Source organism: Rhea americana, unplaced genomic scaffold (genome assembly GCF_003343005.1).
Source record: "Rhea americana isolate MKP2758 unplaced genomic scaffold, rheAme1 scaffold_21, whole genome shotgun sequence".
NCBI lineage: Eukaryota > Metazoa > Chordata > Aves > Rheiformes > Rheidae > Rhea > Rhea americana.
Window position 1 is genome coordinate 6,568,546 of NW_028186258.1, and position 25,024 is coordinate 6,593,569.

Below are 25,024 nucleotides of genomic sequence, written 5' to 3' on the forward strand. Positions count from 1 at the left end.
AAAAAAAAAAAAAAAAAAAAAAAAAAAAAAAAAAAAAAACATCCAGGAGACATTCATACCACCCCTGCTGGACAAGGGCCCAGTCTCTAGCAAGAACTGCTGTTTTCTTGGAATCTGGGATATTCTGTAAATCAAATAGTAGTATTGCATTTGGTTCACAGCCTTTAAGAGTAATTGTAATTTTGAAGAGAAACAATAGTAAACACAAATCTTCAAAGTAAAACTGAAAGCATGTCATTTTTTTTTGCAGGGAACTTCGAGGTGAAGGAACTTCTGATTCTATCCAAGTTCTTGCTGCCATTGCCAATAATATTTCCAAAGCCTCTCAGGCATTGGAATAATTTCAGATATTTGTTCTTCTGTAGAATTTTCTGACACACTAATCCCTTGCTATTGTYGCAGAACAATTTGTCTTTTCTAGACCAAGTATAAAAAAAGGAAAACCACTTCAGTTCCTAAATTTGGGTTACCTCTATAATAGCAGCGTCAATACTGGACTGCAGGGACAGGAAACCTTTGTACCAATACCTTGGGCTGTGACAGTACTGTGATGAGAAATTATAACAGGTATCTGCAAGGATGAAAGGTTGAAGGTTGACATATATGGATTACTCCAACACAGCTACACTTGTCCATGCCAGGCAATCATATGCCCATAAATATACATTTTGAATTACCTATGTATCCAAAGTTCTCATTTGGAATAATCACATTCCCAGCAGGAAACCTGAGGTGATAGGAGAAGTTGTCTTTAAATACAACTCCTATAATTTTGTTATTTGAAATCCATGCTTTCTCCAGGGCTCTCTCACTTTCCAGTGCCTCTAATTTTATACCTGTGGTTTGTAAGAAAAACATTGCAATGAGTTTCTGCAGTTCTGAAAAYGTGAGCATGGACGTTGGGTATATATTCTGCTTTTATTAGCTTTGCAACTCMCCCCCTTACAGTTCTCACTGGATGAGGCACATTCGCTGTACCTTTARGTAATTCACACTTAACTAGTTGAGAAAAAGGATTTCTCAGAATAACGAACCAATGTGTCTTAATGGTATTATTCTATATAGCAAGTATCTTGTAAGGCAGAGCTGCTTTTCTTGGAAGTGTAAGCTGAGCTCACTAGTCACGTAAATACTACTAAATACCAGAAGAAATATTTGTGAAAATGGGAGATTTGGGATGAATTTTCTCTATTGACTGAAGATACTTAAACCCAATGAAAACACACCACATGTACAATAGGTTAAACAAATCTAAATATTTAAAAGACGAAACATACCTAACATTACAGAGTCCAAGGCCACCTTATTCATTATCTGCCTTGTGGTCACCGTTACGGGCGTGTAAGCAACAGTAACCCCGGTAGCATCATAGGCAGGATCGTCGAGTTGTCCGAGATAGGTGTAAGGCACCTCCGGATGACGGATATCCATGGTGAACACACTAACTATGAATATCAGAAGCAGAAAGAGCAGAGACAGCATCCACTCCTAGGTTAGGGGAAAGATGGAGAAGGGAGGTGGATTAACCTTCTTAGAGGTGGATTAACTAAGAACGTCTTTGCACCACACACGTCACTTCAGTGAATTACCCTGCCCAAAGRGCCCACCAGAGCTTTCACACAGTACATAAATGACATAAATGCAGTTTGTTAAAAAAAAAAAAAAAAAAATCAAAGTCTCACAAAGTCTTCGTTACCGGCTGGGGTTTTTCACATATACATTTTTAACTTTGCAGGAAGAAATTGGAGTTTAGAGAAAGGCAGGGATACRATGCTCTTCAATATTTAGCTTTTCACTGTTCTGTTATCAATTTTTTAATTTACCTGAAAGCTCTGCATTTTCATCCTCCATTTGATAAGCACATTCTTCCACAAGAGAATTTTTGTTTGCTGGAATATGCTCATATTTCTCTGAAGTCTCTTCATCTCTGAATCTACAATTCTTTTAATTACTTTCAAATAAAAAAAGAACAGCAGTGATTTTTATTTGCACAATCTTTTCGTTTATGCCAGTGTATGGTAATATTTTTTTAAAGTTATTTTATTGCAAGAGAGAGAACCRAAGCAACTTAGATCGCGCTGCATGGATCGATGCTCCAGCCCCGTGCGTCAAGCACACGGCCAGCTCCACAGCACAGGTTTCAGCAGCAAGGGACCACTGTACCTGGARAGACTTGCACCGTCCTCAGCGTACTCCTAATCCTTGCAGCTCAGCATTGAGGCAATAATTACAACCAATATTTCATGCTTCAAGGTTTCTGCATGGAGGGGGTAAGGATACTCCTGCTAAATTGGCTTCCAGGGACTGWTCTGCCTTCTTCTGATGCAGCGCGGGTATGGTATCCGGTGCTTAGCTGGTGCCCTTCCCACTGTGGCACGTCTACAGCGCGCGCTGTACTTTGCCTCCTGAAACGCGGTGCAAAGACCCCACAGACTGGTCTGTTCTTGTACAGGCRTTGACACCACCCCTGCTTTCTGCCTACGATACACTATTTATTTTGGAGAGCTGAAATATATACCGACTCAAATCTTTAAACTGGGGGAAGACAGTTATGAAACGCAACAGGAAGATCAGGCTGCATGATCTCATTGGCTTGGGCAGCCTTAATGTCCAAGAAATGACAACTTCATCATTTAAAATCACCAAAAGCTTTTTGCATGTAATTCTAATCTGCTGTAGGCTTCACACCAAGAAGTGTTGAGCAACTCCTGGATGTGGTACAGGCTGAGCTCATCCTGAAATCGGTGTCAACYGAAGGCAACTTGGAGTTATGAAAGAACAAACCCTTGGACATGCGCTCAGAGAACTGTCACCGTCAGGGATATTCGTGGGAGGAGAGAGAAACCAACAGCTGCCAGYGTGCCCTGGTGTATTACTCCAAAAGACTTGGCAGCATCCTAAAACATTTCTGGCTGAAGAAAAACAATGATTTCTTGCCTGGATAATCATTAATGGTGGTAGTGGAAGCTTAAAAAACTGGGTTTGAACCACTTTTGCAGATGAGATATGCTCATGTGAGCTGTTAGTAAAATAATCGTGAGTAATTTGACAGAATAAAAGGACTTAATACCCAAACGTGAAGGGGCTATGTTCATAGCCAAAATACTCTTCTATAATATATGTAGCTAAAAAACACTTTCAAACAAAATGGTTTCCTGATCTTTTGTTAAAAACTGAGGTAGAAATATCGGAGTATTTGTATACCCAASCCTTCGTACCATATAAAAGGAAGATGCGTGTTCTCCTATTCCCTTTGGGAAAACATTGTCTCCCATGCTGACTGGCATGTTGGAGTTTATCTGCTTCCGAATACTTATAGTCACATTTTCCCTCTYCCTTACTTTTCTCCACTCTACTCCTAACCCTATCAATAGCTGCATTTTATCACAAATGGAGGGTGCAAAGGAGAGAAAAACAAGACCAAGAATGCACACGCAGGTCTCTTGGGCGAGGAAACGCATCGCAAGCGTTTACTGCAAAGTTTCTTATTGCCGTCGCTCCGAGAGGCGGAGGTCTGTCTCCTGGCCAGCCYGCGGGGATCCGCTGCTGTGTTTGAGGGACTACGGGGAGATGATGCAGCAGTGAGTTACGGGGAAGGAGAGGGCTCAAAGACATCAGGTGGAAGCAGATGCAAGTTCGCTCGGCGCGTAGGAAAAAACATGCTCAAATACATTGGATTACTTAAAATACTGGAACGAGCTGAGCTTTACCACATCCTCTTAAAGCCAAAGATGCAGAAATACGTGTTCTGTCATAAACTGAAGCCTATTTATGTATTATTTTGTATCAAACTAAGGTTAAAAAGACTCTACCAGCTTTAAACAGTCAATAACCTTAATCTCAAGTTTAGCCTTTAAGCCTTTTAGAACGAAAGGCTCCAGGCGACCTACCTACGCGCTCGTATTCTCACACAACAGTATTTATGGCGTTATTAATTACCAGATGCTTTCATCTCTTTTAAATAATTCTTTAACCCYTWAAAAAAAAAMCAACCAAACAACAAACCCAGAAATTTTACCTCAACAGGAAGGTTTGAGAAGTATCCCAAGCCCGTAGTTGTGACGTTCCCGTGAAACGCACACTTTTCAGCTCCCCCGCGACGGGCTTGCCGGTCGCTGCAGCGCGTTGCAGGGCTCCTCCGCTCGGTTTTTCGTTCTGGCATTCCTGCCCAGAGGCATTGCTCACGCCAGCGCTTCGCTTTTCACTGCCTTTCCCGCCTTCTCCCCCCACTCTCTCTTCCTCCCTGGCAGATCTTCAGATTTATTTATATTATAGAAAGCAAACAGAGCGTATTGTTGTCGAGTCACTGCAGCAGATTCTCTGAGAAGTTACTCAGAAAATTCTTGAGTCTTGGCCAAGGAAAGAGGGAAAAAAAGAAAAAGAAAAAAAAAACCTCTTCAACAAACCTTACAAAATCCTTCATCTGGCAAGCTTCCTTATGTTTCTCAGTGCAGCAGCAGAGGTTCCAATGAAAAGCAATATTAGGGCACTGCTCAAGGCGRTGGAGCGAATGTTGACCCTTGCTTATCTCTGCAGGGCCACGGTTTTGTTTGCAGAGAGCTGTTTCAGTGCGATGAGCACCCGCAGGCCAACTCCGGTGACGCACTGCCACCTGGATGGAAACGCTCCCATGCTCTTTGGATTACAGCAGAGCTCACAAACTTTAAAAAAAAGTTTTGCCTGACTAACAGTGCATTTCTAAAGAAAAACCCTCTCCTTGCATCCCTAGACTGGACTCTGGCTCTGGAGCATCCCTGCCCCTTCTCCGTGCATCCCTTATTCCCAGCTGAGCAAGGCATAAAAACCCAGTGGTGGGAGGGAGCAGGGAGCAGCCTTGCTGGGACAGAGGCTTGCAAATGTGGAGGGAGCTGGATCTGCTTCCCTGCACAGAAAAAAAMCCAAAATAATAAGGCTTAAATAACATTCAGATGTCTCAACCAGACCAAAGCAGATTTCACAAGACACAGAATCAAGATCTACTCCTGGTACATGCCTCCTAGTTGTAGAAATCCTTCCTCCTCCTGTTCACCCCCTCCTTGCAGAGGAAAAAAAGAAAAAGAAATTTTTGTTTTAACCAGGGAAGTAGACATGTCAGATCTTTTCCAGTGAGTCTCAAGCAAAGACAGTTCCCTGCTCATTATCTTAAAAAAGACACTTGCTTTTGGAGATCCCTACGAAAAGCAGCTCCCTGGGCGCGTGGGGTGGCTTTCCCCAGCGGGAGCAGCCCATTGCTGAGCCGCTGCAGCCACCTGCTGGTACCCACCAGCCCGCTCTGCCTGCGTCTGCGCCTGCACACGCATCCGCCCCTGCACACGCATCCGCCCCTGCACACGCATCCGCCCGCGCTGGCCACGCGTGCTTCCACCCCTGCATTGCTCACACCCGCATCCGCGTGGCCTGGGCAGCTCGTGGCACAGGTCAGGGTCTTGCTGCTGCGCCTCTCTCCAGGGACAACGCTGCCCCAGCCCCGTGCAGGTCCCAGCTCCCAGATCCACCCAGCCCAGCAGGTTGCAGGCGTCGAGGAACAAGGTGCTGGGGCATGCATCTGCCCAGACAGATAGGTTATTAGTTTGCTTTCCATCTGCAAATTTTGKCCTCCTGAGAGGAGCAAAGGGGTGAGGTGGGACCCAGTGGGAGTCTCCTCTGGCTCTGTCTTTCTCCTGCCATAGGAAGCAGGAAGCAGCAGTGCTTTGGCCTCGGTGGTGATAGCACTGCAGCTCCATGTGTAGACCATCTGCAGATTCTTGGCACCAAAGTCTTTGAACTCAGCACACAGGGGAAAAAAAGTAACAGCTTTGCACTCTMSAGGGATGAGGAGCCATCTCCTCMCCTCTGGCCYCCAAATTSAKTGTAAACAACAGGAGTGGGCAGAAAAGGTTAGGACCTAACATGCTGTCTCCTCTGCATGTCCCCAGGGGTAGGGGCTGGAGATGGGCCAAGCTGGCCCAACAGCACCTGAAACCCGTTGATAGCTGCTTTGGGGGGACAAAACACAGCCCTGAGCACTTCCACTTGTCCATGAGCACCATGAAGTACCACCCCTAACACGAGCCAGAGGGAAGTTTCTCAGCACTGAGAAGGTTAAAACTCTAGTTTCCGCACACCACGAACGAGTGACCCTTTAAGAGACATCCTCTCCATTCACACGTTATTTCCCCCTCCAATTGCTTCCACGTGCACAGCAGCAGCATCCCTGCTTCTTCTCCACCCAGCAAGYGAGTATGGTCTTTCAGCTTGTTTAGGTGAGCTGACTTGTGAACTAGAGTTTGTTCTGGTGGAGTTATTCCTCAACAAAACAAATCTCACAAGTCAGTCTGAACAGGAGTACAGATGAACGGCAGATACTAATTTGGCAGAGAATCAAAGTTTTATTTATTAAAATTTATATATATATATATATATATACACACATATACATATATATATATTTTGTGCAGCAGAAAAACCTGCAGAGCTCTATGTGTTGCGACATGGATAACCAAGTCCCAGGGCTGTATCAAATCACACATATTAATAATACTGATAAAATATACTGAAAGATTTTTTTTCTGGCTTAAAGGGCTCTAGGATGAAGTGATCTCCAGTCCTGAGCTCCAGTGGATGCTGCATCCTGGTCATGCTCTTCAGGGTCCTTGATGAGGTCTATAAACACCTGCAATGGACCGCAACAGAAATGATCTAGTTATTTCCAAGGACCTGACAATACCAACACTGATCATACCTTTATTAAAAAAAAAAAAGAAGAAAATTTAATTTCTAATCTTGACTATACAGTTTTTTTCCTACTAGACTTATGCTATTTCTTTTATTCTACATGAGATACATTTCTCATATGCACAACATTCTCACTTGCCAAGGTTTAAATCAACATTATAAAAGGCTGATCTTTTTTCTAAAGTATCAGTACCTGTTTGTCATTTCTGGAACTTATTTAGAAATCATAATTCCCCTTCAAACTGTACAGTGAGATTTGAATTTAACTGCTTTTCCTGATGCCTTTTCAGCAGTAGAGTAAAATCTCACTTTCAAGAGTGGCCCTACATATTCATTTATCCACTTAATTGCAGTAACTATTTCTTCTCCAAAAAACCTAATTAAAGCAATAATTTGGCAATATTTTTTCCTGCATTTCAAGCTCCACAGCAATAAACTATGCTTTATAAACCAAATGAAACTTTCAGCATAGTAAAAGCACAGTGCATTCCTACTTTCTTAACTCTGAGTATGCACACAGTGGTAAGGGCTTTCCCATTTCACTTTCAACCCTTAAGCCTGGTTAAGTCACATTTTTGGGATATTTGCCTCTGACCCCCAGCCCAGACTCCTAATTAGTGTGCTGTGAATCACACCTGAAGTAGCCCAAAGTAGAGGGCGTGGACACACTCTCAAACTCATTCTACACTATGCAACTTTTGCATGACCTACCTGTTGCAAGGTGCGCAAAGACAAGCTGTACTCCTCAAGCCTGCTATTTTGTTTAGCTGTGGAGGGATGGAGAAGGAATTCTTAAAAAAAAGAAATCCAAATGAGCAATTTGCAAACAATCTTCATACTCACGTGATTGTTTCCTTTTACCTGCTTCTAGCTTGGAGAAAGACTGGGACAGAGGTAGCACATTTTCCACTGGTATCTTGTAGACCAGCAAAGAACTACTACTACAGGGGAGAACCAAAGAAGAAGAAGAAGCTCCATCAGTTTGTAACTCAGCACCAAGGTTTAGGAGCCTTCTCACGGCTACCGTATTCTCAGACAGACGACCGAGCAGAGTCGCTAGAGCAGCACAGCGGCTCTGCAGGGTGTGTGGCCAGCTGCCCAGCCCCGCGCCGCCCCGTGGGGCACCGACCTTTCCTGCCGAGTCGCTGCGGGGAAGAGCCGCAGAACCTCGGCGTGGACGTCGCTTTGCCTCACGTCCTTCGTTTTGACTTCCAGGTAGTAACTCCTGCCAAATTTACTTTTCAGATCCTCAATTGAACCGATGTAGCTGTAGAGGAGCGAAGTAGGAAAACAGTGCTCTAACCATCATAAGCAGCAAATAAAGCTATGGCTGGATGTAAGCGGCAGATGTACCGCTCTTCAGTTCTTATTCTTCAGCTATTTACACCACGTTCATTATACACTTGGGGCAAATCAAGCCAAAATGAACATTTTCTATTAGATTAATAAGAGTAAACCAAAAACATTGACTAGGACAGTGCCTGAGCTGGAGGCAACCCAGTGAATGACGCTATCCCAGTGCCCACCGTAGCTGCCCCGACACCAGGATGGCCACCCGGTCGCACGTCGCCATGGCCTTGTCCAGGCAGCGTGTGCTGAGGACGGCTCCCCTCTCTTTGCTTCTCAGTGCGCTCTGAATTGTTCTCCTGGAAACAAAGCGATCACAGTTATTTCTAGGAATCACAGTTATTTCTAGGAACAGCTACAGAAAACTTCCTCTTCTATTTTTCCCCTCAAAAACCAACTGAAATGATAAAATAATAAAAAAATGGATGACCATTTCAAAGACTTCAGTAGCAAAGGAAATCTCCATTAACTAACAAAAGACCAATGTTTTCCTTACTCTGCTCAGAACAACTTCTGTAACATTGAGTTGATACGGAGAAAGAAGTTACTAAATACTTCTTGTGCCTGCTTTAACTAAAAAAAAAAATAATTTGAGCAGAGAGTCCGTTTTCCTTGGCCTAGGTGAAGTTATCTTGCTTGAAGATGACATGAGAATGCTAATGTTACATTGCAATTTGTCATGTCAGCATCTCCCTAAATTTTACAGTTTCAGGTAAAGCAGCTGTTGAAAAATAACAGTAAAAACAGAAAAAACCTCAGTAACAACAGAATAACAACAGTAAATACTAGAGCTGAATGTTCTTTCTTTCCAAAAACTCATTGACCTACTCACAATTTTGTCACAAGCTCTGATGAAAACGGGAGTTTTTTTCTTTTGTACCAAATGTATGGTTTCAGTTGGAGCCTATTATTTTTTTGATGATGCTACCATTATGCTAAAATCTGACAGTTAGTAATGGCTTRCTGCCTGCTGAGTAAGGGGTTTAGTACCTAGTACCCCGTGTAAGTAGGAAAAGGGAAAACACGGACAYACTCTTTCACTGAAGCAGAAGCTATTTGCTTGTCCAACGGTTACTACAGTACCGAGGATCAGACCTCTTCTGATACAGTTGTAAATCCATAGTCTATTACGCGTCTCTGTTCTGCTAAGACAGCGCTACTCACCACATACGGCGTTGCTCTTTCAGGTCCATGCCTGCTGATGGCTCGTCCCAAAGCATGACTGTTGGGTCACCCAGAACACTCAGCGCGAAACACAGCTGAAACGGGAAGGACACCAAGGTAAGGTCTGTTTTCACCTTGCCTGAGCAACTACACTAGAACGAGGGAGTTGTCCCTGTACGTCTTAATTTCTGTAAATCTTTTAGGAGCAAAACTCTTCATTCAAAAATACAGCAGGAACAGAGATTCAGAAACTGCTCCCAGGTGTTCTTAGTTAACGTTTTAATCTTACAAAGACAGCTTTTCCCAAACATCCAAGTCTGTCAAAGATTTGAGAGTGGTTTTCCATCCTATTTACTGGCAGATGCATGTTACAGGGCCCAAAGAAGTGATTACCTGGTAAATCCAATTTGTGGTTACCATTTATTAAACACAATGGCTTGAGAGTGGGGAAAGAGGAGACTGGGGAATCCTGCCAAACAGGATTCAGAARATACTGATGAAAATAAATCAAGCTCGAAATGCACTTGCTGTACGCACTTCTGTGTTAGAAGGAACCAGCTTGCAAGAGCTATAATAATGCACGTCTGGGTCTCTTGTGGCACAGAAAGCAGTGAATATCTCTGAATGAGGGGGGATRGAGCAAAGCCAGGCTGACTTCACTCCCCTCCTGACTCTATGGAGCTCTCATTAGCAGAGCGCTATGCATGAACAGGTTATACAAGAGAGAAGTTTCGGCTTTCTTCCAAGAAGAAAATTTCTACCAAGCGAAACAAAACTTCCACAATGTGGAGGACCCCGTTCTGCTCTTGATGACACCAATACAGAAGCCAGGTAACTCCATGAACCTCCATGAAGGTTTTTGTACATCACATTTGAGAAAGAGGGAGCAGAGATTTGGTCAATCACGAAACACGAGTCTAACATACCTTTCTAGCTTCTCCCACAGACAGTCTCCTGACTGCTGTTTTTAAACGTTTCTGGAGATCCATGGCCTCTGCTATGCTGTGGAAAGTAGAATAGAAGTATAGAAATATATACACTAAAATATATATCTCCATTTGCCAACAGTGTGATCAGAGGTACTGAGGAACCCTGGAATCAAAGACCAATGTACTTGTCATCTTGGGTTACTTAGTGATTATATTCCTAGTTCTATTGATAAATTAAGGAATGCTTGCAGAAACTCATGCCACGAACGACAGTAGGACAGGACAGGACAGACAGGAATGACAGTAAGTATGGCTAATCATAGAAAGGGAATTATTAATGTAAAGACCCCAAACTGAAGCAAGATCAGATGCTTTCTGAAGATTCTCTAGATAAACTAGGGTGAAAATCTCCACAGACAAGGGATTCAAATACTATAATGTAGCAGACCTCATCTGAGGTCACATTCCTCCAAGGTAAAGAGGCAAATTCATTGCAGGTACTGTCTTTTATTCACAGCAGCCAGGTTTATTAGTGAAACCATCTTTCCATGTCTCCCCGTCTTTTAGCTCTGGAGAGGTGAAGAGCTGAAAACAGAAATTATTTGGCTTCATACCGACTGATGTTAGCAGCTGCATCTTCTTTCCTCATCCCTTTCACAGCAGCGTACGTCTCCAGATGTTCTTGCACCGTGAGATCTGGCCAGAGCGAGTTTTCCTGAGGGCAGTACCCCAGGAGCCCGGGGCTGTCCTGCCCTGGAGAAGAGGCAGCTGCATCACTGCCCTTGATCAGCACCTGCACAAACACATGCCGTTGGGAGCGGTCTAGGTTGTTCTGGCATGAACAACTGACCCTCTTGGAAACTCTAACTCCTGTACTGTAGCATGGAATAATTGTGGACCTCATAAGCACATGGAAAACACAGTTAAGCACTACTGAACTGATCATCTCCATCAGTCATGACACCTGCTTATCTGAATCTAGGAGGGTGTTGCACCAAACCTAGGGTGCTTACTACCACAAAACACAGGCATTGGGTAACAGTACCAATATAAGACTATTATCTCCTAGTAATACTTTTTAAATTTCAAATATTTAGTCCCAATTCTGCAACAGCAATGGTATTTCCCTCCAGCACTTTTCATTAATCAWCACACACACAATTAAATGATCAATTGTTACTGGCCCAACTCGATTCACATTTGTTTTCAATTTCCTGGCTTTGCAAGGCTTTATAATGAGTGCTATTTTCTAAGATGTCAACATTTCTTACAGTGCTTACGAAATTTCAAGATGGGCTTCAAATCCACATTGAAAATTTTGTGTAGCTCAAACTCTTAAGAGTATTATATTAGTTTTAATGAAAACTAGAATGTGCTTTGAAGCCATCAACATTTTCTTTTTATTTCTGTAACTGTTGAAGGTTGTGTATATATAAATTCCCTGACTACAAGGCTGTATTGCCATTCTGCCTTTTCACATCCTTCATTTATCAATATTAAGGTTATCTACCAACTGCTCCAGAGGAATCACTTACCTCCCCAGCAGTCAGCGTTATGTCTCCAGAAATCATACTTATAGTTGTGCTTTTCCCAGCTCCGTTAGGCCCTAACAGACCTAATACTTCTCCTGCAACAAATATGCAGGAATTATTAATGAGACTCCMCCCTCTGTGTATCTAAAACTACAGTAGAATAAAGGGGTATTCATTAACTTATCCCAGAAAATTAAACCCATGAATGCAAGAACCTACGCAAGACACAGTGTGCCTTATGCTTGGTTACACATTAGAAAGTTCTAACAAAAACACGGTCTCCAAACATGACCTTCACATTAGACAGTCATTTACAAGGGTTGCAGCAAAGCACTTGAACCTTTTTTAACGCTGAAAGAGAGATTTTTGACAGCAACTTTCTTTTTTTTCTTTAAAAAGGAGCTGGCTTTCTTGTCTTCATATTCCTTGCGCACACTGTTGACAATGATAACTGGATCCTGTGTAGAGACAAAATGGGAAATAAAAAAAGTCTTGCTATCATATGAGACAGCTCATATGTTCCTGCCATTATGTATGACTCTCTAAAGAGAAAGACACTAAATTCAAAATCCAGGAAACACAACAGAAAAACAGAAGAGTAGTAGAATGTGAATAAAAATCCAGTTCTAGTCTTCCCTGCACTAACTCGCTCTGCTGCTAGGGCCTTGGCGAGCTCCACTGCAAGGTTAACACATGGAAATCAAAAGAGCAGTAAACACAGGTGCATAAACTAAGAGAGCAGAGACAGACCAGAACATGGAGCAGGAGAAAGGAAACAACCCGGAACAGTGGTTTTACCTCTTCCTGTGGCAGCGACGCTATCATGCTCCGAACTCTCTCCCTTTCAGCTTGAACTTCTGCAGCTTCCTCTCCCGGATGGTCCCTGTTCTGGCAAGCGACCGGTTTCCTGCGGTGTATCCTACGAGCGGCGGGGGAGAACGGGTGCACACCGTGAATCACTTCCAAGAGTGTTTTACAAATTTATTCCCAAAGTAATGCCAGTACAGTACCCTGCATCATTTATTTGAATTAAGGGAGCTGCTCCTCAGACAGTATTTGTTCAAATATTTATTCGTGGAGGGGAGGAGGGCAAATCATAGTGATACACATGAGAAAAAGTGTTAGCATTAGCTTTTCTTCAATCAGTATTTACTATTCCCCTGCTCACTACATGCCAACAATCTGTTCGAGGAATAAYATACATAACCCAGGTTATTAAAGCTATTTAGGCATCTAACTCCTAATTGATTCACATTTATTAATGTTTGACAATTAAATACTTTTAAAAAATCAGATGATCAGAGAGCACTTAGTGAATAATCCTGGCTTGATAAAGCTTTAGAGAAACTGCCTGTCCTGCAGAGAACAATACTGAGGAATCTGAAAAGAGGTTTGAATGCCTGATTTCAGTTTATAATTATTAATTCAGCCAACTACAGTGAAATGTCCTGAAATCACAACTGTGAATAAAAATAAACAAACAAATAAACATTTATTAATTCTCTCTAGTACACTGTAATAAAATTGACTTTATATTGCAACATACTGAACCAGAATTTGTCCTCAGATACATTTTGGGAAGCTCCCACAAGCTAAATCTAAAACAGCAGCGACCCAAAGGAATACAAAATTCCTCCCTTAGTTCTCARCTGCTCCACCCACCCCAGCAAACTGGTTAAAACTAAAATTTCTGCTTTATTCTCACTTTTCTAAACTTTTTAAAGCAACTTCTGGTGTCAGAAATAAGCAACGAGAGCACTGCCCAGCTCAGAGGGCCTGAGCCCACCAGGGACACCAACGCAGCCTTGGCCCTCGAAGGACACAGACACTTCCCTGCTTGGCACAGACCTGAAGATGGGATCGCTTCTCATAACTGCTCCTCCATATCTCGTCTCCAAACAGCGAAGGAAAAAAGCAAAAATCACACAGTGGACATAAGGCTAAAAAGCAAGAACAAATTAGGTTTGTATGGAGACAAGCAATACTATATTTGATTAATTTTAACTGTAAAGGGATGCTGAGACCTAACTCATTTACTTTAGATACTCAAAAGATCACGTAGGTCTAAATTAAAGCTCGGAGAAAGAAGTTAAATGGAAGCTTCACATACATTTCCATCCCATTGGCAGATCATTTACAAAAGCCTTGACYTAATGCTGCAGTTTTAGCTCAAACGATCGGCACTCCAAAGGACTCTTTTTGAGGTATCTTACAGGATCAGAGACCACATCTTTCTTTTGAAGAAGCAGCATTACACTGTTAGTTCTTTAATAACAACTTTTCACATGTCTGAATGCCTGCCCAAGTTCTGCTTTATACATGAGCTCCATTTAACCCCTCATCATTTTCCATGTATGRTATAGCATTTTATGGGCACATGAGAGACAAACCCTTGACTCCTTGGATCTACCTCCCCTTCATTCCATATTAAACTTTTTACCATGCCATGCTTTATTGATCGGAAGAGACATGTAAACCCTGTGCCAAGTGTATCAYATTAGAACAAGAATCTTTTACAAAATAACCATCAAATTGCTCCTTACTGCAAAGACCACTACAAAGATGTTACTCCACATCTCAGGATGACTTATTGCCTACAGGAAAAAAAAAAAAAAAAAGTTGATTAGAAAAACTCCCTAGTATGGCTCCATTTGTGCAGGATGAAAGTGGACATTCAGCACATAAGAGAGGCCCCACAGTGTGCAACCAGTRTGCTTAGTGGCAAAAAGCAGCTGCCTGGGGAAAAGAGTGCAAGGGTGCTTAACTCCGCTACCTCCCATCCTGCCCCACACGTACTGCACTTTGCAGTGAGGTACCAGAGCTCCTCAGCCGCATTGCTCCAGCCCCGTGCAGTTTAAAATGTCGTTTATATACCACAGAGTAGGATCAAAGTAAGTTTGGGATGTAGGAAGATTTAGGTTTTTTTGCAGTATTAAGRAGGCTTGTTCTGCACCTATCTTTTTGGGTTCATACTACCCCAAAGACCTACAGCTTCTATGGTTACAGCTAAAATTCAGGTGCCCCAAGTTAGCTAAATTAGATTAATCTTTTCCATCAATACTTCTCTCCTGCCAGTGTTTTCACTTCCTTTGGTCAGTTCTCCCCACCACTCCAGTTCCTTCATCCCCACTCCCTTCCCCTCTCATGCTAGTCTATCATGCTAGATTATAACAGCTTTTTATAATTAAACAAAAAATCCAAATCAAGCAAAACTCTAAAGAACGAACAATTCAAATTTTGGTCRCTTCCCTTACTTCTCAGTCCAAATGATTTCTTTGTTGTCTTTTCTCACTCTTTTGTCTCTTGGCCAGTTGGCATTTTGGGACAAGGAATTTTGGAAATGCTGCATTTACATGAGTATAGCACACCTTTCTTTCTAGGTTGTGCCATGAAGCAGCTGTATTTACTTTAGTAGAATATGTTTACTTACAGACACAGAGAAAATGAACCAGCCCAGCAATGGAAACACGGGAATCAAGGCAGAAAAGATCAAAAAGGTTGTTTCTTCTTGGTCATTAAAGAAAAAGAAAATCAAGGTAATCTAAAATAAAGCAGAAAAAATATTTCAAAAATTCACAAGCTGTTGTTAAAAACCAGTTTGTCATTGATTTTGTTTATTCTGGTCAATATCTGTATGCTTGGAGTAAAACCAAATTTGATGTGTAAATCAAATATCACAGAGTGAAGACTCACTTCACTTACCAGAATAAGGACGAAAGACCAAATATAACGATTGCTCCGTCCCTTGCGGAATCTAAATGCAATTAAATAGATGAGTAGAACAAGAGATGCTCCATAACCAATGATGCAAAATATCTAGAGAAAGAGACCGATATTAGTGACAAGGACATGGATGTGAATAAAGTAAAATCTGTCTACAGCTGTTCACTTCAATTAAAATATTGAACGCTTCTAGATCAAAGTACTTTGAATGGCATCTCAGCRTGAGGACAGCTTAGTGATTCCCACCGTACCGAGAAACACCCTGAGACAACAGCTTAGAGGTGTAGTCAGACGTGGTGAGTAAGTGGAGCTGACGAACACAGTGCGCACTGAGATGGCAGATGAACAACAAATGATGACGATGCTGTTGCTGAGGAAACTCGCCGTAAAATAAGAGAGGGGAGTATGCAGCTGACTGTTCTGCAGCAAATAAGGCGTTCGAGCTTACCAAAGAAATAATCACAGTGGCATTCAAGATGTCGACGTGACAGAACAAAAGCAGGATCCCAAACATGAGGCTGATGAGGACCCAGAAGAGAGAGACGTCCACCAGCGCCTGCCCACACCAGTATGCCGAGGGGACGAGCCCAGCGAGCCGCAGCTGGGTGCGAGCCTTGATCTGCAAAGGGGAAAGGGAAGCACTTCAGCAGAGCTGTATCACGAGGCCTCCAGCTTGGCTGGTGCGGCTCTGGAAACAGCTCAAGGAAACAGAGATGAAAAAATCCATTCCTGCTCACCCTCTTCCTCCAATCACCCTCTTTTCTCCCTCTGCTCCCCCATACAGAATATTGGGGCAAGTCACCGTGAAAATCTAAATCAAATTACCTCGAGAAGAGAAAGACTAGTGCTATTTCTGATCACAAACACCCAGGAGATACCGAAGTTACCTGCCAGCGGAAGCTGAATGCCCAGAGGCAGGACTTCAGCATTCAGAGCCCCGAGCTAACTCCAGAGGAAAACAAACAAACAAACAAACAAAAACAACTAAAACCCAAACGACTTTCCAACTCCAAAATCTTCATTAATTGACAGAAAATTGTTCTGGGCCCCAGGTAATTCTCCGAGATGAAAGCTAATGAGCTTTGACACAATGCTGTGTTCACCTGGCTGTATTTCTTCCAGGTCCCCAGATTAGTAACCCTGGCCAGACTACTCTGTAGAGACACTGTTCACATAGAGGCCTCCAGTATGGAAAGCACTGTGTTGTAGACACGTATGCTGCATCTCCCCAGTGCCTTCAAACAAAACCAACTCCTTTTGTTTTTTCTTCCTAAGATTCTTAAATTACAGAACAAAGCCATGAAATTAAAATCTACCCAGAGACATCACATTTGCATTCATTTCTCCTTGTATAAGATCACTTTCAGTGCATGCTTTTTACCTTGTAATCATCCATGCTACTCACTGCAAAGTGAGAAGGCAAACCAACAGTCAAAATCAGCATGTAGATGAGACAGATGTAAAAAATTTCACGCACTGTAGCTGGGTTTTGTAGCTGTGGAATAAAAATTCACGTTTCAGAAATTATCAATAATCAACACTTCCCCAGTGAAAAATATAGCTAGCACAATCAATACTCATCACACCTGCATGTGCCACGGGACACATAGGTGAAGTGCTATAGCACAACTAAAGGCACAAGGGGACAATAGTATTTATGGTAAATCATTTGTGTTTAAGAACACAAAACAAGGCAATAAACAGAAGCATTTAGCTTCCTAAAATTTTCAGGGAGAAGTACTTTAATTACTGTGAATTTTTGACAATAGAGACCATCCTTTTTGATACTGATGCTTGCCAAATGGAGGCTAAACCAAGATGGGGCTTAGAAAGCACTAGTGCTATTCTCCTACCTCCTGGCACTGAAACCCTATGGAGCACTTAAAAACAACTAGAGAAAGGAATTCTCTAAGTAACCTATGTAATGACCACCGAGAAATGCCAGTAACTGGCCAGCAGCTGGACTTATACTGCTGACCACAGCCCTTGGAGCTCGCTGGTCCAGCTAGGTTTCCACCCACCTTTCAGTCCACGCATCCAGTCCTTACTGCTTCAGTTTGCTAACTATTTCTAATAATTTCCAGYGAGAAAGGTGGGACACTTACATTATTAAAGGGGTTACTCCAGATACGGATATGTGCTGTGGAATTGAAGAGTCTTAAGAAAGTGTTGCTGAGGATATTCATGAGCACTGGATAACAGTTGATGGGCTCTGTACTGCACATGATCGTGTACTGGTAGTGCTGAAGACATAAGATCAAAAGACATTACTTTCATGCCTATGAGATTTGGGAGGAAGAGCTAACTCTAGTGAGGATTTTAGGGAAAAACAGTGATAAATGCAACCACATTCTTTGAAAGAGTGAGAACACTGAGATCTGAAAGCATACTAACAGTAATCATTAGCAAAAAGATGGGTAAAGACAACTACTTTTGGAGAGCAGCACAACCTTAATACTCTTCTTTAAAGGCTACTGTTAAAAAAAAAAAAAAAGCCTACAGTGGAAAGAACATGTTTTCTCCCAGAAATAAAAAGCTTCCAGGGATTAAATGACTCCAGGGAGAGAAGTTTCATTTTTTTCTGGGAGGACGGAGGACATTGAAGAGAAATCTCAGAGGCAGAACAGGGAGCTAGTGCAGCTTGAACCTTCAATCCTGCGTGCCATCTGGGAGAGATCCTATGGATGGGCAGAGCTGCCCATGGGCTGCCACGCTGGCTGCCATGCTGCCTGCAGAGCCATAGTWCTGGGCAGGGAAAGTTTTCCCAGCATCCCTATTCCTCTTGCACTGAGGACAGGAGGACTTGATACACTTTGCAGAAGGTCACAGGTGGATTAATGGCAATGAACACCGGTGAAAGTGTCTCTCCTCCGAACACTGGGGAGCACCTGCCTCAAGGTCCTGCTATGCCATGTGGACAGAGCTGGAGCCAACATCAGGCATTTATTTACCAAATATAATCTCAGCTTCCCACAAACAGAATTACTGATAATATCTAATATGTCAAATAAGTGTTTTCCCCTTTTCTGATCTTTGCATTTTACTGTGCCTCGTTTAAACACATTTCAGAGAATCCTGTTGACGTAGAGAATGAAGGAAGAAAAACTATCACTCACCTTTCCTTCCAGGGATATTTTTATAGCTCCATTATACAATGGCATACTTGTGATGTTTTCCTCAATAGCTATTTCCGGCACTATGTTTTGAATCTTCAAAGCATGAATGAAATCCTCAATTTCTGATCCTGAAATCAAGCCAAGAGCAGAAATTAGAATAATTGGAAGGTTTTCATATAGACCATTTCTTACAGACAACTTCCTACTCATAAAACAAAGGAGAAGGATGTTAAAAAACATATCATACAGAATATGAGCAAAGTGATATTTATTATCTTTTCAATTTTTATTGAACTGATTAAACACAGTAAATGTTTGAGTAGTTAATTTCATTACTGTTTGTGTAGTTAATTTCATTACCTTACTTTAAAATCAGTCTTTTAAATTTGGGGTTTTCAGTTATCATATTATAATTAGATTTGCTTTTGTTCAAAAGAAAACACCTCCCAAAGCCACAAAGGTATGAAGAAACACACAGAAAAATCAACATCACATATTCTTCTTTCACCTGTGTCATTGAAGATGAGAAGATTTGTTGATTTAATATGAGTTCTCTCTTCAGTGGGAAGAAAATACAAACCAGCAGTCAGTTCCCAGTTATTGAAGCTGTCAAACAGCTGAATTCCAATAACAATGATAATCATAGGAAAGATAAATACTCCAAAGAATAGCAATCTAGATGAAAAAACAGACCAAAAATGGGTCCAGAAGCATTCTAYCTTTCACATATGACAGTTATGCGATATATGCAGAGAAAAGCAATAGGAGATTCAAGAAAGGAAAACTTCAATAATTCAGAGTCCTACCACGAGGTTCTAAATGCCCTTATTATTGTATTTTTAAAAAACAATTTCCAGCTAATTCTTCGTTCCCAAATAATCTCCATCAGTTTTTAAGCCTTCCCTCAGTCACTCAAGGGTATATTCAGATACTTTTACAGGTATTAATGCCACAAACTAAGAGCGAGCTCCCATACTTACAAGGACCTGAATAATCTTCCTTCATGCTTCAGCTTTAAGAAGCGAACTCTTGCCATCGCACGAACTTGTTGTCTCCACAGCTCCATGCCGCTTACTATGGCTCTCCCTCTCTCCCAAAGCGTCAGAAGACTTTGGTCCATCTCCTCAAAGTTAAAGCAGTCTCCATCTTCTGCATGTTCATTACTAAAACCACTATCTTCTACAAAGGAGTTTCAAAGGACACGTTTTAAACCTGAACAATCAAAGATTTTCTGTTCTAGATTTAGGAACACTCATTTCTAGCAAGAAAAGAAATGACGACACAGAAAAAGGGTGCTAATTTATACAGAGCATAGTTCATATGAGTGAATTCACATTAGCTGAACCTGGGCTCATATGGCTACGTATACAACATCTTAACTGGTCTTGCAAATTGCTCTCTGAYAAGTTTATCTCTTCCTGTCTCCCAGCCTGGGCAGTGTAGCTCTCAGAGTTGCTACAACATCATTCTTCAATTCTCATACTTAAAAGCCTGCGAAAATTGAGATTGAATGATACCTTCTCTGGAAAGGTATTTGTCACTAAAAGAAAACTGAATTTTTAATGTAACTGCTATTCTTGACTCCATGAAAAATATTAAAAGTCACATTTAACAGAAAATCAGTATGGATTCAGTTAAAAAAATATATATATTTGGAATCTTAATCATGTAAAGCTTGCAAATTAGACTCAATATTTTACCTTCTTGAACAACAGCTTCTTCACCCTCCAGCTTCAGGAAAACATCTTCCAGAGTCGCCCTGCTAACCTCGTAATTAACAACCCCCTGCAAAAGGTTGCTGTCGAGATGGCCAAACAGATCTGTGCAACAGAAACAGCACAGTCAGATGCAACCCAGGGACCGAGGCTAGTGCTGAGCAGAAACACAGCATGATTATCACTGTACTTTCTGGGCTTCAAACCCATTCATCTCCATAATTTAAAAGCCACAGCAAAATTATTGTGCTCTTTAAAGGTAAGAGAGAAGAAGTATAAAATTCAGAGTTCTCAATTACCACAGGCCTTCCTGGCACAAAAAACAAACAAACAAACAAACAAAATCTTGTCTTGAAACCACAGAAGAGTCATTGGAAGTCCAGGCTTTTAAGACAGTGGATTTTAGTTTGTAAATTAGTTGGTAGATTTTATTTTTTTTAACTTGCAGTATTAGTAGTAGCATGTTCAGTAGAGGATTTCTTTAAAGCAGGTATTTATGCAGCTCTGGGCCCCCTAATCATCTGTCGTACAGATAAGGGAACATAAGCATGACCTTCTCAGCAGCTTTGCTTTCTGGTTTTCCCACCACTTAGTGTCCCTYTATAACCACAGCACAGCTACAAGTTTTTGTTACCTGGGAAGGCATCCATGTTTTCCGCAGGTAGCATGTAACACAGTTCATCCCCCTTCCGTCCTCTGAACACGGCATCAGGGATGTACTGTCTGACCAGGGATGACATGACGTCAGGGTCACATAGGTCATTTACGTGCATCCTGTTTGTATGAAGAAGCAAATTTTGAGTCATTCAATAAAAAAAAAATGCATGTTTCATCCAGTTAAAATACTAAAACAGCAGTTGTTCTTCAAGGCATGGAGAAAACTCCAAATCTAGGCAATACTTCAGTGGGAATTTTTATAGGCCTTTTCCGGCTCTGCAGTGCCCCTGTTTTTACCATTCATATAAGAAATAGTTGAGGTTAAAATAAAGAATCTGGCCAGCAATGCCAAACCAAAAACACAAATTAAAATCCAAAGGAAAGTAACTTTATCTTAAAGCCACTGTATGTCACTGGCATCACAGAGCATGTGGAAATTGCAATTCATCTTTTTCTGGTCCCCTTTTGGCTGCTAGGAGACTGCAAAGTCATCTTAGCTGCATATGCAGAGCTTTCAGGATTGAGTCCAAAGAAAAGCAGCTTGCTATCCAAAGCAAGACATTTTTGGCAGCCTTAGAGCCTTCTAAAATCAATTGTCAAGATTTCTATTTCTCTATATGGAAACTCTGTAAGAGACAGACTCTATGAGCAAATACCATGTCAGCTAGAAGTTTTTCATAGAAGTAAGTGAGGATCAAAAAGAGAAGGATTTACCTTAAATCATAGCCAACTCCCCATTTTCTCTTCAAGTAAAGAGATGAGCCAACACACTGTAATCTCCCATTTGAGAGAAAAGCTTTCCGATCTAAGGAGTATGAATACAAAGGATTTAAGGGATTTACAACAGTATAATAGACCAGCTTCATTCAGCTCCTTCTGAACACAGTTATTTTGATAATGAAGTTGAGAGGAGTAAAACCAGTACTGAAGTTTGAGTTTTACTGTTAYTGTTCTTTAAAGTTGTCTGCCTTTCTCCTAAACACCATGGTTACTCTTAATTATGCATTCTTACAGCTTATAGAAAATTTCCCATGCAGTTCAAGTGCAATAAGGAAACAGGACAGCTATTGATTCAGACAATATCACTGATTTGCTTGGGCGCTGCTAGTAGCAAGTTCAGAYGCAACGCAACTGCTTCATACTGAAGCAGAGTGTAAACTGCAAGGTCTTGGAAGAGTACTTCAGCCTGCTTTTATCTTGTACTCAGCCCAGGTTGGGTAGCTGCTATCAGATAAAACTTGTCTAGCAAGCACAGACTGCATCTCATCAGGACTCCATAGGTGCTGCTCTGCAAYGGGGAGACCTCACTTCCAAATCATATTCAACCACAGCAGGAAAATCTGAGCTCACCAGCATGAATATCAGCCTCGTCCATGAACTGGGTAGCGAAGAGTGTCACACGATTAGCTTGATGTTCCTTCAGAAGACGCCACACCCGCTGCCTGGAGGAGGGATCTAACCCCACTGTTGGCTCATCTAAAAGCAAGACCTGCAAAGGTGAGAGAGATCAGACCTTTGTGTTCCTGGGTGTCCAAGCCAGCATTTCCATGTTTACACAGTCGAATGCTTTTGAAAAACTCATTCTAGAGATAAAATTCAACCCCAAATGACTGCCATTTTTATTGCTCTTTCTCCTGATTTAATATTACCCTTTTTGTTTAAAACACTATTTTCATTGACCTAGATTCCTTGTTTCTTTTGACAATCAAATGAATTAGTAGGTCAGCAGATTTTTTGAGTGCCAAGAGAAAAGAAGTACAATTGTCTGTGCCAAATCAAAATGCAAAACTACACATTAAACCTTTGTGCACACGTAAATATGATCTGCTCCCTACCTTTGGATTCCCTAAAATTGCAATTCCAAGAGACAATTTTCTTTTTTGTCCTTCACTCAGAGTATTGGCACGGACGTCCTGATGATTGGTGAGATCCAATGCTGCCAGAACTTTCTGCACCTTGGCAATATACAAAAACAAAGRCCAAACTTCAGCTTCAAGGTTTGGAGACTGTGTGCTGAAAATACACATTGGGAAGTACCATCTGAGCCTGCCACAATAGCTCCAAAATATGAGGCACTTTTTGTTTCATATGTAGTTACAGACAGTACACAAGAGTATAACTTTGAGATTTAAACTTAACTGCTTTAAATGGATTTGCACTGAGAAAAACATTGCAAACCAGACTGCTAACTCTTACGATATGGGAATAAGAGAGAAATAAAATGCACTTGTCCCCTAAATTAGGGCTAGTCTTGTTTTCAAAAACAAAACACTGGTGATCTTTCATATATCTACCTCAACAAACTCTTCAAGATGCTGTAAAACAGAGGTCAGYCATCAAACACATACCAACCTCTTGCTCTACCTCCTTCTTGTGAATCCCCTTGATGTGAGCAAAAGTTCTCAGGTTTTCCTTCACTGTTAAGGCTTCAAAATGTAAATTTATTTGTGGGCAAATCCCAATGATTGCCCGAATTCCTTCCATATCATCTATTTCAGATACTTTGTAGTTGTATATCATTGCAGAACCTGCTCACAGGAATAAATGAAACAAATTTTATAATGTGCAGTTTTTACCAGTCATATGGGAAAAGTGTACTGCTTTGTATTCATACCTTTGCAATTAAATCCAAGATCATGGCTGTTTCTCAGATGTTAAAAATAAAATAAAATAAGATGGGCAAAATAACTTCTGTTGTCCAAAGATTTTAATACTAGCCAAAAATATTTCAGAGCACCAAATCTCTCCTAGGAACTAAAATATATTTTCTGTAGATATGCAGCTCAGGGAAAACATCAGACATCCAGATGGGAAATAACCATCTGTGTGTGCTTGCACACCCGAGCATATCCACGAGGGATATATTCGTCCTGAAGCATCTGTTGACGGAACAGTCTGCACTGACAACAAGCTAGACTGAACAACCCAAGAAAAAGCTGCTGCTTTTTCCTTTTTTTTTTTTCTTTTTTTTGTTTCCTCACCCTAGTACACTTGAAAGCCAAACAGCTTCTCATCTTCAGCATATGGGTCCATCATCTTACCTGCTGAAGGCTGGGCAAATCCACTGAGCACATTTAATAGAGTAGTTTTTCCAGATCCGCTGTGACCAAGTAATGCRGTGATCTGGCCTTCATAAACCTTCAAGGACAAGTCTAGAATAGAAATAGGATAATATTGGGATGAAAGTCTGAAGGAAATATATTTGTACCTGTAGTTTATTACCAAGTATGATGGAGGAGTGTCATTTCTTTTGAAGACGACAGGCAAAAACAGATCCCAAAGCATGGGTTGTATCTTCGCAATTTAGTTTACATGTTGAGAGGGTTGGGGTGTTTTTACACAACGGTTTATGGTTGTAAATACACAGCTTTTGAGGAAACTCCTGCTATCGCAAAAATCAATAAGTAATAATTTTTCTGGAGTGAACAGGAAAATAAGAAAACGTACTTTCAGGAATCTGCAAATAACTACACCAGCAGAAATAACCACTGCACAATGTATTTTAACTTCATAGTGCTGAAGGCAGAATTAAGTACATCCAAAACATCTCAAAACAGTTTTGATTCATAAATAGTGAAAAGTGAAATTAAAACATTATAAAACCCCTCTTACCTCTTAAAGCTTCTGTTCTCTTGTCCTTCTTTTTGTATGTTTTTTTAATATTGTTTAGTCTAAAGGAAAGGCAAGCAAGCTGTTACTACTGAATCTCGCAACTCTAGCGCATTTCTTCTGCCTAGAAGTAACCTACAAAAACTATTGGAAGGCTATTTCTCAACCTCCTCCTCAAACTGATTCTGCTTGTCATCWTCAGGGGTTAGTACATTTCATGAAAAAACTGCTTTACAGAATTCATCTCTTAGAAAGCAGATTTAATTACTGGTGTTTTCTAAATGATGGCAAAAAGTCTGAAAGTCAAACTCAGCAAATGATTAATTAATGAAGTAGGAGGCCACAGGGAATGAAACAGCACATAGATCAAAGGYGATCATAATGCRCATGTGCAACAGKGTCTGATGGSCACAGCACACAAAGCCCTTTTCTTTCATTTCCTAACTTAGGAGCACTTGAGTTAAACRCCTTTGCAAAAGTTCCTTTAGCTCTTTTCCATCCCTGCGCTTGCCCTCCTT

The 25,024-nt window shown here is 41.3% G+C and overlaps 2 protein-coding genes across 5 annotated transcripts in view; both read right to left on the minus strand.

Moving 5' to 3' along the window:
• Positions 1–4,715, minus strand: part of LOC146596115 (ATP-binding cassette sub-family A member 10-like) — a 25,491-nt gene extending 20,776 nt beyond the window's left edge. Inside the window, exons 1-6 of one of the 4 annotated variants that reach the window (XM_085304734.1) lie at positions 4,407–4,715; positions 2,164–4,252; positions 1,824–1,951; positions 1,278–1,488; positions 678–836; positions 471–571 (exon numbers count right to left, since the gene is read on the minus strand). In XM_085304734.1, the coding sequence (XP_085160860.1) occupies positions 471–571; positions 678–836; positions 1,278–1,488; positions 1,824–1,925 (573 nt within the window). In that variant the 5' untranslated portion in view covers positions 1,926–1,951; positions 2,164–4,252; positions 4,407–4,715. Of the gene's footprint in view, positions 1–470; positions 572–677; positions 837–1,277; positions 1,489–1,823; positions 1,952–2,163 lie in introns of all 4 variants that reach the window. The other 3 variants (XM_085304735.1, XM_085304733.1, XM_085304732.1) reach the window with 3 other exon arrangements.
• Positions 4,716–6,358: 1,643 nt separating this feature from the next.
• LOC146596116 (ABC-type organic anion transporter ABCA8-like) overlaps positions 6,359–25,024 on the minus strand; it is a 28,867-nt gene continuing 10,201 nt past the window's right edge. The window contains exons 11-39 of the mRNA XM_085304737.1: positions 24,510–24,568; positions 23,939–24,049; positions 23,250–23,425; positions 22,733–22,852; positions 22,248–22,386; positions 21,612–21,702; positions 20,875–21,014; positions 20,226–20,345; positions 19,506–19,704; positions 19,034–19,200; positions 18,526–18,653; positions 17,515–17,652; positions 16,791–16,904; positions 15,858–16,028; positions 15,389–15,502; positions 15,117–15,227; positions 14,230–14,280; positions 13,535–13,626; positions 12,485–12,605; positions 12,027–12,144; positions 11,690–11,781; positions 10,769–10,947; positions 10,152–10,227; positions 9,226–9,320; positions 8,241–8,360; positions 7,844–7,981; positions 7,576–7,655; positions 7,426–7,481; positions 6,359–6,652 (exon numbers count right to left, since the gene is read on the minus strand). Coding sequence (XP_085160863.1) covers positions 6,554–6,652; positions 7,426–7,481; positions 7,576–7,655; positions 7,844–7,981; positions 8,241–8,360; positions 9,226–9,320; positions 10,152–10,227; positions 10,769–10,947; positions 11,690–11,781; positions 12,027–12,144; positions 12,485–12,605; positions 13,535–13,626; positions 14,230–14,280; positions 15,117–15,227; positions 15,389–15,502; positions 15,858–16,028; positions 16,791–16,904; positions 17,515–17,652; positions 18,526–18,653; positions 19,034–19,200; positions 19,506–19,704; positions 20,226–20,345; positions 20,875–21,014; positions 21,612–21,702; positions 22,248–22,386; positions 22,733–22,852; positions 23,250–23,425; positions 23,939–24,049; positions 24,510–24,568 — 3,415 coding nt within the window. The 3' untranslated portion in view covers positions 6,359–6,553. The remainder of the gene's footprint in view (positions 6,653–7,425; positions 7,482–7,575; positions 7,656–7,843; positions 7,982–8,240; positions 8,361–9,225; positions 9,321–10,151; positions 10,228–10,768; positions 10,948–11,689; positions 11,782–12,026; positions 12,145–12,484; positions 12,606–13,534; positions 13,627–14,229; positions 14,281–15,116; positions 15,228–15,388; positions 15,503–15,857; positions 16,029–16,790; positions 16,905–17,514; positions 17,653–18,525; positions 18,654–19,033; positions 19,201–19,505; positions 19,705–20,225; positions 20,346–20,874; positions 21,015–21,611; positions 21,703–22,247; positions 22,387–22,732; positions 22,853–23,249; positions 23,426–23,938; positions 24,050–24,509; positions 24,569–25,024) is intronic.